Source organism: Portunus trituberculatus, unplaced genomic scaffold, assembly GCF_017591435.1.
Source record: "Portunus trituberculatus isolate SZX2019 unplaced genomic scaffold, ASM1759143v1 PGA_scaffold_393__7_contigs__length_557757, whole genome shotgun sequence".
Classification (NCBI taxonomy): domain Eukaryota; kingdom Metazoa; phylum Arthropoda; class Malacostraca; order Decapoda; family Portunidae; genus Portunus; species Portunus trituberculatus.
In genome coordinates, this window is record NW_025541561.1 from 229,263 (window position 1) to 249,241 (window position 19,979).

At 40.2% G+C, this 19,979-nt stretch overlaps 1 protein-coding gene across 1 annotated transcript in view; it reads right to left on the bottom strand.

The window, feature by feature from the left end:
• The window catches only part of LOC123500526 (metabotropic glutamate receptor 4-like), a 182,482-nt gene that overhangs the window by 58,115 nt on the left and 104,388 nt on the right, over window positions 1–19,979 (bottom strand). Inside the window, exon 10 of the mRNA XM_045249219.1 lies at window positions 6,755–6,847. Within this exon, the coding sequence (XP_045105154.1) occupies window positions 6,755–6,847 (93 nt within the window). The remainder of the gene's footprint in view (window positions 1–6,754; window positions 6,848–19,979) is intronic.

A 19,979-nucleotide genomic window follows, 5' to 3' on the forward strand; every position in this document is an offset into this window, starting at 1 on the left:
ACAAGGGCCTCCCACAGCAGTCTCCTGTTCTGGGAGTTCTTCTGAGGGTTTCGTTTATGCTGCATATGACTCCCTCTTGATGGTAAATGTTAACCCATCATTTTCCTATCACGCCTTGCACTCACATCTCAAAGCGTATGGTACGGTTGTTCGCATTCGACTGGTTTATGATAAGGACTTTCCTTCTAACCGCTGCTATGTGACGTTTATGTCATGTGATGAAGCCCATTTAGCTTATGAACATGTAGCATTTCTGCCCCTCGCCGGCCATGGCTTTAAAACTGAATTTCTCCAGTCACGTAATATTTCAGACAGTGACATGGATTACATCCCAAATGTTTTTGAAAACTACTTAGAGAATTCAGTTCCAGCAGTCCGCCAGATCCCACCTCCACGTTGGTTTGTGGCATACTATAGAAATGAGCGTGGGAATTTCATCCATGTCTCCCGGTACCTGTCCAAAGAAACCGGCACGATTCCTGAGTGGAATCTGAAAAAGTATGGGAAGGGGGTGCTTGTGCGAGCAAAAGATCTTACGCAAGCTAAGATGTTGCAACATCTCCCATGCCCTTCTGACAGCATGTTTGAGACTGTTAAGGCTCATCCCACTTTTAAGTATAGCAAAGGTTGTGTTTATAGCCAAGACCTCTATGAATTCTCAGAAGAGGAAATATTAGCAATGTGCCCTAGCTCAGTACAAAAGGTAACTAGGATGAGGAACTCCTCCAACATGGTCCTTCTCACCTTTTTTGGGTCCACCCTTCCTGACCGTCTTAATATCGGTCCTATCAACGTTAGGGTGAGGTGCTTTGTTTCTCGCCTTCTTCAGTGCTTCTCATGCTATGGGTACGGTCACGGGAAAAGCTCGTGTAAGGAAGCTTCCCGATGTGGTAATTGCTCTGCACTCGACTCGCATACAGAGGAGCATTGCAATGGTGCAGCTTATTGTTTTCATTGTCGTGATGCTCACCAGGTACGTTCCAGGCAATGCCCCAGGTATCGCCTGGAGCAGGACATTCTACAGCTTGCCAATAGTCAGTTTATCAGCCTCGGTAGCGCCCGCCGTGAACTCCTGTACCGAAAGAAGGACGGTACTGGTGCGACATCCTATGCTTCATTGGCCGCTCGCTCTTCAGCTGAGTCTGCCGGTCCGAAGACAACTCCTCCTGCTACCTCTCGCTCTGTTGGGGCAGGTGGTCCTGTTTTTCTGGCTAACAGGTTTGCCATTTTGGCTGATGACTCGGTTGAGTCATCCCTTAGAAGTGACGAGAAAAATACGGACTTGACCAAAGTCACCCATGTAGTAGATGTCCATTTGCCACCTGTATCTCCTAAGCCTTTCAAGGGTCTAACTAAGCGGCACCGCGGCTCTGCGGAGTCGTTAGATTTAGCTCAGCATAAGCAGTCTAAGTTTTCTCCCGGTGCTTATAATCGTGAGTCCTCCAGGGACCGCTCTGCTAGGGTAACTCCAGTAGTTTCTGTCCAGCCTTCTGTGACGCCCTACGTCTCAGATCGGACTTCTTATGATGAGGACGGTCAGAGCATGGAGACGTCCGATGATATTGTCACAGCCGTCCCTCGTGGACCATCTGTGTCGGAAAGTGCAGTCCTGCCTGATCCTCGTCCTCCGAGGACCAGTTAAAGTGAAGACTATGATAGGTGATAGTACTTATTCTAGTCCTCCTGGCTATCGTGCCTTTTTTAACACTTTGCCAGTGTTTCCCAGAGGCATCCTGAAGCTCCGGGCGCACGTTACCGCCAGAGAATGGAATCTCTCGGCATAAACTTTTCTTCCACTGGAGGGGAGTCTTATAATGTCCCTTTTTCTGCTTTCGAGTTGCGGACTGCTTTGTCCCAGTGTCACGACTCTTCTCCTGGGCCAGATGATATACCTTATGCCTTCTTGCGCCACATGTCTGACACTGCTTTTAACTTTCTTTTAAATCTTTATAATATGATTTGGCATACCGGTGACTTTCCATCTTCTTGGGCTGTGGCAGTGGTTCTCCCATTTCCGAAGCCTGGGAAAGATTATCTCCAGGCTACGAACTACCGTCCTATATCTTTAACGTCCTGTATTTGCAAAGTGTTAGAAAAGATGGTAAATATAAGACTCATGTGGTATTTGGAGAGGGGGAAGTACTTGTCACCGGTACAGTACGGCTTCCGAAAGATGAGGTCTACTACTGATGCTCTTTTATCCTTAGAGTCTTCCATTTGTGAGGACTTCGCTAATCACCACCATCGAGTAACAGACTTTTTTTACCTGGAGAAGGCCTACGACACGGCTTGGTGTCATGGCATTTTATAGTCTTTGTTTAATTTTGGCCTTCGTGGCCACCTTCCTATTTTTATCCAGCAATTTTTATCCAGACGTTTTTTACTGGTTCGAGTTGGGAGTGTTCTCTCCGATGCTACAGCTTTAAATGACGGTGTCCCACAGGGAAGTATTCTTAGTGTTACGCTATTCGCAGTTGCAATAAATGGTATTATAGATACTCTACCGGATGGCGTTCACAGTTCTTTATATGTGGACGACTTGTGCATCTCTTTTGCTGCTTCTAGGATGTCACTGATTGAGCGCAAGCTCAAGCTGGCGATCAATAGGGTGTCCAGTTGGGCCAACATGAACGGTTTTCGATTCTCCACCTCGAAGACCGTAGCCATGCATTTTTGTCGCAACCGTGATGTCCATCCAGACCCTGATTTATACCTCGCTAATAGACGCCTCTCATGCGTGGAGGCGACTCGATATCTTGGCCTTTTATTTGACAACCGTCTCACCTGGGTTCCCCATTTTCGCTCTCTTAAGGCGTCTTGTCGGCAGGCACTATCCCTTCTTCGGGTTTTAAGTCATACCTCTTGGGGTACGGACAAGGACACGTTGCTGTTGCTTCACCGTACACTCATACTTCCGAAGCTGGAATACGGCTGTGAGATCTACTCATCCGCAACAGATGCACGACTACGCTCGCTTCACCCCGTGCATCATGCTGGGGGTCCGCTTGGCTACGGGTGCATTTCGGACATCTTCAATACCTAGCCTTCTAGTGGATGCTGGTTTCTGGCCGCTCGACCTCCGGCGCCAATCTTCGATGCTCCGGTGTTGGTTTCGCAGCCACCGTCTTACTGATTTTGTCCCCTGTGTGTCAATGTTGCAGGACTCGCGCTCGCAGGCGTATGTCACTCGACCGAGTCTCTCTAAACCTTTTGGCCTACGTGTTGCAAATCTCATGGCAGAGTTATCTATCGACCCCACTCCTGTGTACTCTTTCCGTCTCCAGCGAGTTGGTTATTGGCAGCTTCCTGTTACCTCATTATGCCCTGCCATGGATGGCAAGACGAATTTTCTGCCAGCTCTGTCCCACACACGGTTTTTAGAACACTTTTTTATGCATTCTGATGATATCCCTGTTTTTACTGATGGCTCCAAATCCGACGCAGGCGTTGGATTTAGTGTGGTTTTCCCCTCTTTTTATCGGTCTGGCAGCCTTTCTTCAGTGGCATCCGTTTTTACTGCGGAGCTGTCTGCCATAGTCCTAGCGTTACAAATAATTTTTACTCTACCAGTTTCGTCTTTTACAATTTTTAGTGACTGTCACAGTGCTCTTACTTCTCTCTCTTGCACTATATCCTTTTTGCACTATATCCTTTAACCCTTTGGTTATATCAGCCCTGGAGTGGCTATACCTTCTTACACAACGAGGATATCGTGTTGGGTTCTGTTGGGTTCCTGGTCACGTTGGTGTTCCAGGGAATGAACACGCAGATCGCCTCGCTAAAGAGGCAGCAAGTCGCGCTCCATCTTCTGCGTCTGTTCCGTTTCGAGATGTATTTCCTGTAATTCGTGAGGCAGTTACATCAATTTGGCAGAGGAGATGGCTAACGGGGGTCGCAACCTCGAAAATGGGAGAGATCACTATTTCCTCTATCCCTCACTGGACATACACCCATGTTCGAGATCGACGTTTACAGACTTTATTGGCGCGACTGCGTATATAGGTCACACGTCCCTTACACAGAGGTACCTGTTGACCAGGGACCCTCAACCTTACTGTGATGACTGCCTGGTGCCGCTTACCGTGCGGCACCTATTGGTAGAGTGCCCTAGTTTGATAGAGTTACGACACCGCTACCTAGAGATAGCGGTGTCTGTTATATCACAAAGGTCCTTGGACCAGAGTGTCTGGCCCAAGGCCATGACGTTTTTAGATTTTTGGGAGAAGCTGGCCTTCTCCCAAAGCTGTGAATTTTATTTAATTTTATTATATGTATTTTAATGTTTTATGTATATTATTGTAGCTTTTTGTTTTTAATTACCATTAATTTTATCGTTTTTACTTGTTTTAGTTTTTTTACGATTTGTTTTAAACCCTTTTGGTTTTAATTAAATAGTGTCATGTGGCGCCATATGACCTATGCTGTTGCGGCGCCTAACACCAAATCCTCCCTCCTCCTCCACTACTACTACTATTACTATTACTATTACTACTACTACTACTACTACTACTACTACTACTACTACTACTACTACTACTACTATTACTGCTGCTGCTGTGCTACTACTGCTTGTACTCTTCATTTTCTTTTTTCTTCTACGTCTTCTTCTTCTTCTTCTTCTTCTTCTTCTTCTTCTTCTTCTTCTTCTTCTTCTTCTTCTTATTATTATTATTATTATTATTATTTCTTCTGAATCAGAGACCCCTAGGTAAGCTATTTTATTTATGAATACATTCATGAATACATGAATAGATTCTACTATTTTCAATACTACTTTTACTACTACTACTACTACTACTATTACTGCTGCTGCTGTGCTACTACTGCTTGTACTCTTCATTTTCTTTTTTCTTCTTCGTCTTCTTCTTCTTCTTCTTTTTTTTCTTCTTCTTATTATTATTATTATTATTTCTTCTGAATCAGAGACCCCTAGGTAGGCTATTTTATTCATGAATACATTCTCTCTCTCTCTCTCTCTCTCTCTCTCTCTCTCTCTCTCTCTCTCTCTCTCTCTCTCTCTCTGCTTTAATTAATTTTACTAATACTATTTTTTTATGTCTTACCGTATATAGCGCGTGTAAGTAACTTGAAGAGTACTGGAAGCGCTGTTCAGCTTCCAACCATTACTGGGATAGGCAGTTTTATATATAGCGGTGCCATATTAGGTCCATGTTACCACCCAAGTGCATCTACCACAACTACTACTTCTACCATAATTACTAGTATAAGTGCTACAGCTACTACTACTCCTACTCTTATTACTGATACTACTGCTACTACTACTAAAATCACTACTACTACTACTACTACTACTACTACTACTACTACTGCTATTACTGCTTCTGCTGCTTGTGAGCTACCTTGGCCCGATGATTGCCTGGTTCGCGCGCTGTTTCATCTGCCTATCTTCACATGGGCAATGTACATGGCTGCTGCTGGCGCCGCCCATACGATCTTTAATTAAAGGAACTGGCAGTCATATTGGCCTTTTTCTTTTTTTATTTATTTATTTTTTCTTTTCTTTTTTTTTCTTACGAGTGGCCAGCTTCCTCTCTTGCATAAGAAAAACGAACTGAGAGTTCCATCATCGCTACCCAGTCTCACATCAGAGACCTCGGTGTCTGCCTTTCAAACGACGCCACATTTTCGCTGCACATCGCTAATATAGTTAAGAAAAAAAAAAAAAGCGCGTGGTCAACGGTGTTGGATATTTCACACCTTTAAAACGAAAGATGACTTTCTGAAGTTGACCTTGTACAACTCAATGGTTGTCCACTTTTTGGAATATTTCTGCCATCTATGGTATGGTCGCCATGGATACAGGGATATCCACACTCTGTTCGATACAAAGATTATTATCCTACCGCATATTTATTGTAAGACTACACTACTGGGAGCGAATCAATACTCTTAAACTCTACTTTCTGAACCAGTGTAAATAGTGATACTTGATTCTTTACGTCTAGAAGTTAAGAATCTATATTCCAATGATACAGACCTACGTTTCCACGGCCACCAACGACTAGGTAACATAAGAAGAGTTCACGCCCTTATCAGATTGCAGACGCTGGGGAACAACTCTTTTTCCATAAGGGATCCAACGTTCTTTAATTCGTTACTAAAATACTTACGAGCTCTCACCTTAGACCACTTCTTACAAGACATATAGGACGAACATCTCCAGCACTACTACTCCCGTCTCCCAACCAATATCAGACTGGCTGTCTCTTCGACGACTAGACAGTGAATGACCCACCGCCACCCAGTAGCAAAGCATCGCATTACGCAGTGCAACCTGCTTCAGACTCCTTCACAGGATTTACAGGTGTGTGTGTGTGTTTCACTGTTTGATCTGCTGCAGTCTCTGACGAGACAGCCAGACGTTACCCTACGGAACGAGCTCAGAGCTCATTATTTCCGATCTTCGGATAGGCCTGAGACCAGGCACACACCACACACCGGGACAACAAGGTCACAACTCCTCGATTTACATCCCGTACCTACTCACTGCTAGGTGAACAGGGGCTACACGTGAAAGGAGACACACCTAAATATGTGTGTGTGTGTGTGTGTGTGTGTGTGTGTGTGTGTGTGTGTGTGTGTGTGTGTGTGTGTGTGTGTGTGTGTGTGTGTTATATGACTATTACATGCAGTCTAGACATACATACTAAACAAAACAAAACTATTAAGAAAAAAAATCTATAACTCAATAATAAAGCCACCACCAGAGACGCCACCACTATCTTCAACTCACCTCTGGGATAGCGTTGCAATGCAGGTGCTCAGCGTCAGGCAGCGTTCCCCAGGCACAGTTAAGGCACTGCGTCTCGTCCCGTGGGTTCACGATCTGGGGGAACAGCAGTGTCTTTCTGATTATTGTATCAAACACAGATAACAGTAGATCTGGATTTAACACGGGACTGCGGAGCCGCGCCGCCATTGCAGTAACGTACCCAAAGCAGTCGACTGGTAGTACGCGGCAGTTGATTGTTAAAGTTATAATTTTGTAGTTTCATACAGTATAAAATGCAGTTTTTTAAGGAAATACTAATCATTACTAAATACCGCAGCAGTGGGAAGGCGTGTGCATTTGTGGAGGCTGTGAGGTGCACCAGATTAAGGCTCGGCTGACCTCTACCTGGAGGAAACATTATCATTATTATTATTATTATGTACATGTTTGTGGCAAGTTGTATACACCCATGTCTACTGCGAATGAGTCGTTTTAAAATCTCAGGCGAGCAGCGAGACGGCCAACGGTTTAGCCAACGGACAGTCACTCAAGTCACTCGGTTCAAATCAGTCGTGCTAGGGATACCGCTGCAGCCAAGAGTGAGGGGTTATAATTGTTACGTGCATGTTCAGGCATTTTGACATATCTGTGGAGAAAATGAAACAGTGAAATGTGAATGCTGTTGAAAGAGTTTTGTCCAACAATGGATTTACAGTGAAAGTGTGAAGAGCTTGTGTCCAGGCTCATATGAAAATGTTATTATGCGCGTGTGATGCAATTGCTGGTGATGTCACTGTGCAGTGAGTAATGAAGTACAGTGAAGTGAATAAGGAGTGAATATTGTGAGTGGTGTAATGCACACAGATTTAACCCTAAAAGGACCAAATTATTAAAGAGGCATTTAACAAATTTTTTACAAAGCTTTTTTTTTTTCTTTCTGTTGATGTCTTTTATTGATAGGAAACTTGAACTGGTGAAAAAAATATTATAATAGCAAAAATTTTTAATGGTTGAAAAATGTACCAGTTGTCAATTTGATTTTGAAAAACTCCATTTTCAAAAAAATTACTATTTTCAATTGCGGATTCTCTAATAACTTCTTTTGGTGGTTTTAAATAAAAGAAAAAAACATTTTTTAATTATATATTTATTTTTTTCATGAAAAAATGTACAAAATATCTCTTCTTGTAAGAATATGTAAGAAAAATAACATCCATTGTGATAATATAAAGCTATAATATGATGATATAAAGCTATGATTCCTTTGGTACATATCAATGACTAAAAATATGATCTCCACTAATAACTACTGACAAAATAAGAAAATATAACAATATAAAAAAGAACTTTTTTCCTTCGTTAGGCAGTGTTATTCTACTCGTATCAACGAGAGTGGAAAGCAACAAAACAATTTCTCTCTTTATTTAGGCAAAGAGCAACATTGCATTTGCCACAGTATATATTTGTTCTTCCCTTGTAGTCAGGTACTTTGCAACGAGGCCTTTCGCTGTTCTGCATTTTTTTTTTTTTTTTTTTTTTACATTACAAGGGCACTGGCCAAGGGAAAACAAAGTGTTGGAAAAAAAAAATCCCGCTGGTTGCCAGGCCCTGTTAAGAGGAAAGTAGGAGAAAGAGAAAAAACAAAAAAATCTAAAAGGAGGGTCCAGTTAACGTAAGAGGTGTCTTGACACTCCTCTTTTGAAAGAGTTTAAGTCATAGGCAGGTGGAAATACAGACACAGGTAGAGAGTTCCAGAGTTTACCAGTGTAGGGAATGAAGGAGTGAAGATACTGGTTAACTCTTGCATTAGGAAGATGGACAGAATAGGGATGAGAAGAAGTAGAGAGTCTTGTGCAGCGAGGCCGCAGGAGGGGAAGGCATGCAGTTAGCAAGTTCAGAAGAGCAGACAGCATGAAAACAGCGGTAGAAGACAGATAAAGATGCAACATTGCGGCGGTGACTTAAAGAATCAAGACAGTCAGTTAGAGGAGAAGAGTTGATAAGACGAAAAGCTTTAGATTCCACCTTGTTTAGTAAAGCTGTGTGTGGATCCCCCAGACATGAGAGCCATACTCCATACACGGGCGGATAAGGCCCTGTACAGAGCAAGCAGCTGGGAGGGAGAGAAAATGGACGAAGACGCCACAGGACACCTAACTTCTTGGAAGCTGATTTAGCAAGAGTAGAGATGTGAAATTTCCAGTTTAGATTTTTAGTGAAGGATAGACCGAGTGTGTTTAATGTAGAGGAGAGGGAAGTTGAGTGTTATTGAAGAAGAGAGGATAGTTGTCTGGAAGGTTATGTCGAGTAGATAGTTGTAGAAATTGAGTTTTTGAGGCATTGAACAAAACCAGGTTTTCTCTGCCCCAATCAGAAACAAGTGAAAGATCAGAAGTTAGGCGTCCTATAGCATCTCGCCTTGAGTCATTTAATTGTTGTTGGGTTGGGCGTCTGTTGAACGCTGTTGAATAATGCAAGGTGGTATCATCAGCATAGGAGTGGATAGGGCATTGAGTCAGATTTAGGAGATCATTGATGAATAATAGAAAGAGAGTGGGTGATAGGACAGAACCCTGTGGAACACCACTGTTGATAGTTTTAGGGAAGAACAGTGACCGTCTACTACAGCAGCAATAGAACGATCGGAAAGGAAACTGGAGATGAAGGTACAGAGAGAAGGATAGAATCCGTAGGAGGGTAGTTTAGAAATTAAAGATTTGTGCCAGACTCTATCGAAGGCTTTCGATATGTCAAGGCCGACAGCAAAGGTTTCACCGAAGTCCCTAAAAGAGGATGACCAAGATTCAGTTAGGAAAGTAAGAAGATCACCAGTAGATCTGCCTTTACGGAAACCATACTGGCAATCAGAGAGAAGGTTGTGAGCTGATAGATGCCTCATTATCTTCCTATTAAGGATAGACTCAAAGGCTTTAGAAAGGCAGGAAATCAAAGCTATAGGGCGGTAGTTAGAAGGATTGGAGTGGTCACCTTTTTTAGGGACAGGTTGAATGTGAGCAAACTTCCAGCAAGAAGGATAAATAGAAGTAGAGACACAGATGAAAGAGTTTGACCAGGCAGTGAGCGAGTTCGGAAGCACAGTTTTTGAGAACAACAGGAGGGACTCCATCCGGACCGTAAGCCTTCCGAGAATCAAGGCCAGAGAGGGCCAGGAAAACGTCTTTATAAAGAATTTTAATTTTAGGGATGAAGTAGTCAGAGGGTGGAGGAGTAGGAGGAATATGCCCAGAATCATCCAAAGTTGAGTTGGTAGCAAAGGTTTGAGCGAAGAGTTCAGCTTTAGAAAAGAAGAGACAGCTGTAGAGCCATCTGGATGAAGTAAAGGAGGGAAAGACGAAGAAGTAAAGTTGTTAGAGATATTATTGGCTAGATGCCAGAAATCTCGAGAGGAGTTAGAATTGGAAAGACTTTGACATTTTCTATTGATGAAAGAGTTTTTAGTAAGTTGGAGAATAGATTTGGCATGATTACGGGCAGAAATATATAGGGCATGAGTTTCAGCAGTTGGATGGCTACGGAACCTCTCTATCATTGACAGCACGAGAACAAGCAGAGTTAAACCAAGGCTTTTTAGCTTTAGGGTTAGAGAAAGTATGAGGAATGTATAGCTCCATGCCAGAGATAATCACCTCTGTTATGCGCTCGGCACAAAGAGAAGGATCTCTGACATGAAAACAATAATCATCCCAAGGGAAATCAGAATAGTACTGCCTTAGTTCCTCCCACTTAGCAGAGTTAAAATGCCAGAAGCACCTCCGCTTAGGCGGGTCCTGAGGCTGCACTGGAGTGATAGAACAGGTAACGGAAATTAGATTGTGGTCGGAGGAGCCCAACGGAGAGGAAAGTTTAACAGAGTAAGCAGAAGGGTTGGAGGTTAGGAAAAGATCAAGAATGTTGGGCGTGTCTCCAAGGCGGTCAGGAATACGGGTAGGGAACTGCACTAGCTGCTCTAGGTCATGAAGGATAGCAAAGTTGAAGGTTTGTTCACCAGGTTGGTCAGTGAAAGAAGATGAAAGCCAAAGCTGGTGGTGAACATTGAAATCCCTAAAATGGAGATCTCAGCAAAGGAAAGTGAGATAAGATGTGCTCCACCTTGGAAGTCAAATAGTCAAAGAATTTTACATAGTCAGAGGAATTAGGTGAGAGGTATACAGCACAGATGAATTTAGTTAGAGAGTGACATTGAAGTCTTAGCCAGATGGTAGAAAATTCTGAAGATTCAAGATTGTGGGCACGAGAGCAAGTGGTGTCGTTACGCACGTATGCGCAACATCCAGCTTTGGATTGAAAATGAGGATAGAACAAGTAGGAGGGAACAGAAAAGGGGCTGCTGTCAGTAGTCACAGACAACTGTGTTTCGGTTAGGAAGAGAAGATGAGGTTTAGTAGAGGAGAGGTGGTGTTCCACAGATTGAAAATTAGAACGAAGGCCACGAATGTTGCAGAAATTGATAGTGAAAGTATTAGATGAAGTGTCAAGACACCCAAGGTCGACAGCAGAGGGGCAGTCCGACCTGGGGACATTTATGGTCCCCTCCCCAGAGGGGGACTCCGAGGCATGACCATAGGCCCTATTTTATCTTTGGTGATGTCAGAACTTGGAATTGGCTGTGTTGCATGGCCTCTCTGTTTCTTTGCTACATGAGCTCTTTCTATACTGACTGAGCGTGGTCGCCCCACACTTCGGTTTTCTGATACATCTTTTCCACTGTAGAGCAGGGAATTTGCTACATTCAACTTGAATGACTGCAACTGGTGTTGTGATTTTTTAGCTATTCCTAGCTCATTAGCATCTCTCCTGTAGAGAAGCCAAGCATTTACCATTGCCACATCCAAAAAATGAAAGACCATTTTGTGGTAGTATTTGTGGGACCTTGTTTGGATTCTGTATAGGACAATCAGTGAATCCATTAGATCCACACCTCCCATTCCTTCATTGTATGTTTTAACTACTTTGGGGCTGGGGATTTCGATAACCTCCTTCTTTTTGTCATACCTTTAGCATGTTTTGAGAGGGTGAGCAGAGGAAAAGTTCTTTAGGAGAGTTACACATCGCTTATCAGCCCATTTCACGGCACGCTATACAACTTCATCATAAGTTGCACTGAGTTCGACATGAGACCCTCTTTGTCTTTTCATTAGTTCCTTATCTGAAGGCATGACAGTTGTTATTTCTTTGAGTCTGTTTACTCTCACAGTATATATATATATATATATATATATATATATATATATATATATATATATATATATATATATATATATATATATATATATATATATATATATATATATATATATATATATATATATATATATATATATTTTTTTTTTTTTTTTTTGGTGATGTAAACCAGTTATCATGATAGAGAATATGGTTTACACCTACAGGAATTGTTCGTGCCAGTTGCAGGACTATATTTGAAGATGCACCCAAGTCTGGTTCACCTTGGACTGGTTTTAGGGGTCCATCATAGACATGAAAGTCATAGAGCACACCAGATGTATCGCTCAAGGCAAATACTTCGTATCCCCACTTGTGAGGTTTGCAAGGGATGTACTGCTTCAAGTTGGAGGATCCTTTGAAAGGCACAATCATTTCATCTACACAACACATTTGAGGCATTGGAATGCTGCGAAACTTAGATTGCAGGTTTTCAATAAGAGGACGAACCTTGAAAAGTTTGTCTCCATTAGGATCATCTCTAGCTGGTGCTTGAGTGTTGTCATTCAAATGTAGGCAACTCTTTATTCGTTCCCATCGATTTCTACTCATAACTTTTGATATTGAATGAAACTCAAATGACCCACTCCAGTAAAGTCTGCTATTTGATATTTTAACCAAAGACATCAGAAATAGTGTTCCTAGAAACTGTTCTAGCTCTTTCCTATCTATGTTCAGTGGTTTATTTATATTATGTTGTGTAGCATACAAATTACTTTGTGACACAATGTAATCCAAAAAATCACAATCCAAAAAATCTTTGAAATACTGAGTTGGCTTACGCAGTGTTTCAGACACAGGAATTTCATCAGCCCACTCAGGTAAATCACGAGAGGAGCTTTCATCTGACACAATGCGCCAAGGTGTTCTCTCTCAGCCTCTCTGCCTTTGTGATTCTTCACCATGTAAGGGTTCATTTTGTTCTGCCACTTCCTCAGCAGTTTCGTCATCCTCAAACTCGATCACACTTATAGCATCATCATCATCACTGTCTGCAAAAAACACATAGGTACCACTTATACAGATACTCCCATTTCGTCACGTGTCATAATCATATATATATATATATATATATATATATATATATATATATATATATATATATATATATATATATATATATATATATATATATATATATATATATATATATATATATATATATATATATATATATATATATATATATATATATATATATATATATATATATATATATATATATATATATATATATATATATATATATATATATATATATATATATATATATATATATATATATATATATATATATTTGAGTTATTATTATTATTATTGTATATATATATAAATAAATAAATAATATATATATATATATATATATATATATATATATATATATATATATATATATATATATATATATATATATATATATATATATATATATATATATATATATATATATATATATATATATATATATATATATATATATATATATATATATATATATATATATATATATATATATATATATATATATATATATATATATATATATATATATATATATATATATATATATATATATATATATATATATATATATATTTATTTATTTATATATATATAACAATAATAATAACTCAAACAAATGTAATGAGTTACTAGGCTTTTCAATTTGGCTTTTGTGTCATGATATCCATAATCCACTTGAAAGTTTATAAATTATTTGTGAAAATACCTAAATAGTTAGAAATTTTGAAAATTTCTTACCTAAGTTAATAACTATCATGTCTTCTGGGCTGTCATTATTGGGAATAACATCCTCTTCAACAATATCAGAATGTTGGGAACGAGACCTGTTCCCATAAAATCTTGATGTCTCCATATCTGAAATGAAATATTACGGTTGGCATATAATGGACAACGGGTCTATTTTCGAACCAGTACAAAAACACAATATAAAAAGTGCAAGTCACGTTTTTTTCATCAAAATGCATTATAAACACAATATATTGTTCATGATAAATATTTCCTAATTTATTCATACCTTTAGCTTGCCTAAATCAGATGATGTTGTCCATTTTTTCAAGAGAAAAAATCAATGTCTTCACCCTAAGGGACTCTGCAATGCAATGTTTGTTTACCATAAAACAGGTGAACGTTTTAAAACCTATTCATCTTGTGAGAGATGGGTTCTGAAGCGGTACAATAATGTGCCAGTTGACAGCAGCAACTCTGCGCTTAAAATTGTCCTCTTGACGTGCATGTATTTGAAACGGTCAGAAATCATTCCAGTTGTCGTTTTAGGGTTAACATTGTGAGTGGTGTATCCAACCGTGACGTGTGTAGGGTGACGCTGAGTGCTGTATGCGGAGTAATAAGTCAGTGGTACAGTGGAGAAGAACTGCTAGTGGTGACTTGAGGCGTACAATGTGAAACACTACAGTGAAATATAATGAGAGGTCACACAAAATGGCAGAGTGAGAGGCTGTAACTGGGACGTAATCCGAGACGCGTGCAACTGGTGGCAATGACTGCAGTTATGACATCTGGTGTCATATAGAAAATCAGTTTAGGAAAAGATAGTGACACTGGTGAAGAACAGTGACATGTTATTGACATCACTGTGACGTGGAAGTGTACTGTGGAGTGCTGTTAAGTGTTAAACTCACCTGATTACTAACTAACGTGATTGTAACAAACCGATGAATGATTAATAGTGACTAGAATGGTAGGAAACAATGCCTAGGCAGTGACTGATAGTAACTACTGCGATATATTTCTTCGCGTTAATGATGTGAAAAAAATCAAGCCCGCCTACGCGCTTTGTAAATAGTCTTCCTAAAAAAAATAAATAAATAAAAAAATAAAGTTGCATATTTGTCTATGAAATTATATAGAGTACGCTAGTGCAACATCTGTGACATATATAAGGGGTGGGATAGTAAGATACCAACAGTGATGTCCACGCCAAGCGCAAACCTGGTGTCGCCACAGGAGGTAACACACGGTCACAGAGTGATGACAAGAGGCGTAAACTCACAGGTGTGAAGAAGAGATGAGCCAAGTGGACAACCAAAATCATGTAAAGTAATTTATAAGTGATACAAAATTTGCATTTTGTGTTTGAAATACAGCTGTAAGCTTAAAGTTGTATTTAAACATCCACCTGGTACTATATAAATTCTCGTGTTTGACTCGTATAACTGAGCGGTACAATGACACGGTTGTATGGATTTAGATATCGCTTTCAGGCATTGAATTAAACACAGTTAGCTTGCTTCACAGTGATTTTCATAGATTCATGTTGGCTAGGAGCTGAGATTTCGAGGTTTGAAATTTAAGGTCCGTTCTCCGGCTTTGGGTACGTTACTGCAGCGCGGCGATTTTCGTGTCAAATCCAGATCTACTGTTATCTGTGTAACAAATAAAGAAAAAGAAATAAACCAACTCACGTACTAGCACAGTACGAGCCTTTGTTAGTCACATTTTATTTTTATTTGCCTGTTTTTCTCTATAACATATAAAAGACAACTATTTTTCATATCTTGCTAATTAATTGACTGATTAACTAACAAACAAAATAAATGGTTATCCAATTAACTAAATAACAAAAAAATACTAAGCAAACAGAATAAATGTGTTGATACCCACCTCAACTCTTCTTCATTAAATTCTGCAATATTCACGCAATAAGATCTAACTTTCAATTAGAATAAATCGCATCTTTTTTCTCACGGAATCACACCTGTCTGCGACAACTAATAACATCTCCTTTTCGATTCCCTTATCATTTCTTTATGTTCAATTTCAATACAAAACTGGATGCTGCATCTATGTGCACACCGACTTAAACCGTTCCCATACCCACTCTCTTGGATCTTCCTAATTTTCCACCATCTGAATGCTATATTACCGTAATATTCAAACTACTTTTTCTCTGTTGTATACTTTTCTCGTAAGTCTTCTGCCTATAAGAAAAATCTTTCACTACTCAAATTCTAAAACGGAACACAACTTGACACTTTCCTTTTAAAGAGATCTTCATTTTGGGAGACTTCAACGTTCACCACCAGCTTTGACTTTCGTTTCATTTTACTAGCAATCCTGGTAAAATAACTTTTAACTTGCTATCCTTCATGAACTAAAGCAATTAGTGAAACTCCCGTGTGTCTGCCCTGGTAGGAGTGACGTTGTTGCAGAAAAATCAATAAAGAAAATCATCTGCAGCAATGTCACTTCTACTAGCGCAGACACAAGGCTTAACCTTGTCATATATTACAAAACACGCAAGACCACCAACTTCGTCATGAAAAACAGTTGTATGCCTCCATTGAGCCCCCTGCAGGAAGTAAATAGCGTGTACCAATATAAATGCACTGTTGGTGATTGTAGTCACCTAAATTCAAGGTATATCGGCTTCATAACTACTACCCTGTCAAAGAGGATTACCGCTCACCTCCAAGATGGCGCAATACGCTGCCACTACTTCAGCTAGCACGGCCTTCTGCTAGAGACAATACATGAAGCAAAACACTGAAATCCTTGAAAAAAGTTAACGACATCAAGAAACTCAAGATGACGGGGAAGCTACGCTAACATATTTAGAGAAATCTACTATCAATATCCAACAACAACCAGACCGCCACCTAGCCGCAGCCAAGCTGTAAGCTGATTAGCTCTTAAAGCCTCACACATCTACCGCGTCCGCCACGAGCAGTCATAGGTAGCTTTACCTGCCCAGTTGAAGGGGAGTTGGTGAACGAAAAGCTATTGATTCCACCCTATCTAATAAAGCTGCATGAGTGGAACCCCCCCTCAGAACGCCTATCTTCATAGAAGCTGTTTTAGCAAGAGTTGACATGTGAAGTTTCTAGTTAAGATTATGAGTAAAGGACAGACAGAGGATATTCAGAGTGGAAGAGGGAGACAGTTGAGTCTCATTGATGAAGAGCGGGTAGTTGACTGGAAGGTTGTGTCAAGTTGATTGATGCAGGAATTGAGTTTTTGAGCCATTGAAAACTACTAAGTTTTCTCTACTCCCATCGTTAATCTTAGAAAGACAAAGTCAGGCGTTTTGTGGGGTCCCTGCGTGATCTGTTGACTTCCTGAAGGGTTGGTCGTCGCTGAAAGGACGTGAAAATATGTAGGGTGGTATCATCAACGTAGGAGTGGATAGAGAAAGAAGTTTGGTTAACAAAGTCATTAATGAATAATAGAGAGTTAGTGATAGGACAGAATCCTGAGGAACACCACTGGCAATAGACTGAGGAGAAAAACGATGGCCGTCTTCCACGGCTTCAATAGTCGGAAAGGAAACTTGAGATAGAGTTGCAGAGAGAGAAGGATAGAAACGGTAGGAGGGTAGTTTTGAAATAAAAGCTTTGTGCCAGACTCTATGAAAAGTTTTTTATATTATGTTTAGTAAAAGTTTCACCGAAATCTCTAGAAGGTTACCAGTAGAGCGAGCTTGATGGAAGCCACATTGGCGATCAAATAGAAGATTGTGAAGTGACATATTTTTAAGAATCTTCCTATTGAGGATAGATTCAACAACTTAAGACAAGCAAGAGATTAAAGGTATAGGAAGGTAGTTTGAGGGATTACAACGGTCTTCCTTTTTAGGAACAGGCTGAATGTAGGCAAACTTCCAGCAAGAAGGAAAGGTAGAAGTCGATAGGCATAGTTGAAAGGGTTTGGCCCGGCAAGGTCCAAGAACGGAGACACAGTTTTTGAGGACGTTTGCAACATTCCCTGTCTTAGATCTAATTTTCAATCTGCAGAACACTACCTCTCCTCTACTAAACATCAATTTCTTTTCCTCACCAAAACACAACTCTCTGAGGCAACTGATAGTAGCCCTTTCTCTGTTCCCTCCTCCTTTCTCTATCCTCATTTTCGTTCTAAAGCTGGATGTTGCGTCTATGTGCGCAACAACTTGATTTGCTCTCGTTCACACGCTCTTGAATCTTCCGAGTTTTCAACCACCTTGCTTCGAATCAATAGTCTCTCTCTAACTAAATATTTATGTTATGACTATCTCTCCCCTAACTCCTCTGACTATTTAACTTCCAAATTGGAGCACAGTCTGTCCCTCTATCCTTTCGCGGAGATCTCCAATCTTGGAGATTTCAATGTTCACCACCAGCTTAGGCTTACATCTCCCTTCGTTGACCATCCTGGTGAATTAGCCTTCAACTTTGCTATCCTCCATGACCTAGAGCAGGGGTTCTCAACCTTTTTAATCATATTTATCCTTTGAGGTTTTTCAGTATTGTTCACGTACCCTTTACCCATAATGCAGCATCAGGAAGGGTAAAAATGGATGCATGATTTATAGACTTAGTTTGTTAAGTTTAAATTTTGTTATATATGTAGAGCAGAAAAAAAATCAATTAGTATGAATATGTCATTATAAGGTAATGTCGATAGGAACTAGTACTTCACAGGGAAAACACTGTGACTGGCCGCTAACATACAAAACATTTACCAAAATGGAACTATATCAGACGGTTTTCGATCACTGTGGCAGTGAATTAGTGCTGCTTGCAGCTAGATGCAACTTGTAACTAGTAAATGAAAGGTAAGTCACTGTGTGTGCGGAGAGATTATAAAAATAATAAAACAAAACTAAATATCAATGTTGTGTGGGAACTGTAGTCCAAGAGAGCTTTCTCTAAAGTGACATAATTTCAAGAGTTTCCTTGTTAACGTTGTTAACGTGTTCTTGTAGTGGAAGACATACCCATACCCTAGAACATGTAGGCCACTTTCTATAAAAATGTTTGAAGTTATTAAAAAACTTAAGAATTTTCAAAAACCTGTCACGTACCTCCAAAATTCCTCTCACGTACCCCTTAGGGTACATGTACCCCAGGTTGAGAACCCCTGACCTAGAGCAAGTGGTACAACACTATTCTTATTCCTGACCGTCTTGGAGATACGCCCGACATTTTTTTTGTTTTCTTTTCTTTTCCTTAACTCTAATCCTTCAGCTTACCCTGCTATCCTGTCTTCTTCGTTGGGCTCCTCCGATCACAACCTGATATCTTGTCCTATTTCACCTATTCCCCTTCAAGATCCTCTAAAGCGAATGTGCCTCTGGCGTTTTGGCTTTGCCAGTGTAGGGAGGGACTAGAGGAGGTATTATACTGATTTTCCTTGGGATGATTACTGTTTCCGTGTCAGAGACCCATTTCTGTGAGCTGAACGCATAATAGATATGATAGTGTTTGGCATGGGGGTGTACATTCCTCATTCTTTTCTCAACCTAAATCTTCTAAACCTTGGTTTAGCACAGCCTGTTATCATGCTATACATGATAGAGAGGTTGCCCACTATAGGTACTTGAGCCTTCCATCTCCTGAATCTCACTCACTTTATAATTCTCCCTGGAATCATACCAAATCTGTTCTTCAACTTGCCAAACACTCCTTCATATATAGAAAAAGTAAAAATCTTTCAAACTCCAACTCCCTGACATCTGGCCTAAAACATTTGCAATAACTTTACTTCTTCATCTTTTCCCCCCATTTATCTCATCCTGACTGCACAACTGCTATCATATCTGTCTCTAAAGCTGAACTGTCGCAAAGAGGTTGCTTACTTGAGCCTCCCGTCTCATGCACTTCATAATTCTGCCCAGAATCATGCCAAGTCTGTTCTCCAACTTGCCAAAGACTCATTTATAAATATAAAATGTCAAAATCTTTCAAACTCCAATTTGTCTCGAGATTTCTGGCATCTGGCTAGAAACATCTTCAATAAATTTACTGCATAATCTTTTTCGCCTTTATTTCATCCTGATGGCACCACTGCCATGCCATCTGTCTCTAAAGCTGAACTCTTTTCTCAAACCTTTGCTAACAACTCCACTTTCGATTATTCTAATCTTGTCCCTCCCTTTCCTCCTCCCTCTGACTGTTTCATGCCTTCAATTAAAATTATTCGTAATGATGTTTTACATGCCCTTGCTGGCCTAAAATTTCGGAAGACTTATGGACCTGATGGGGTC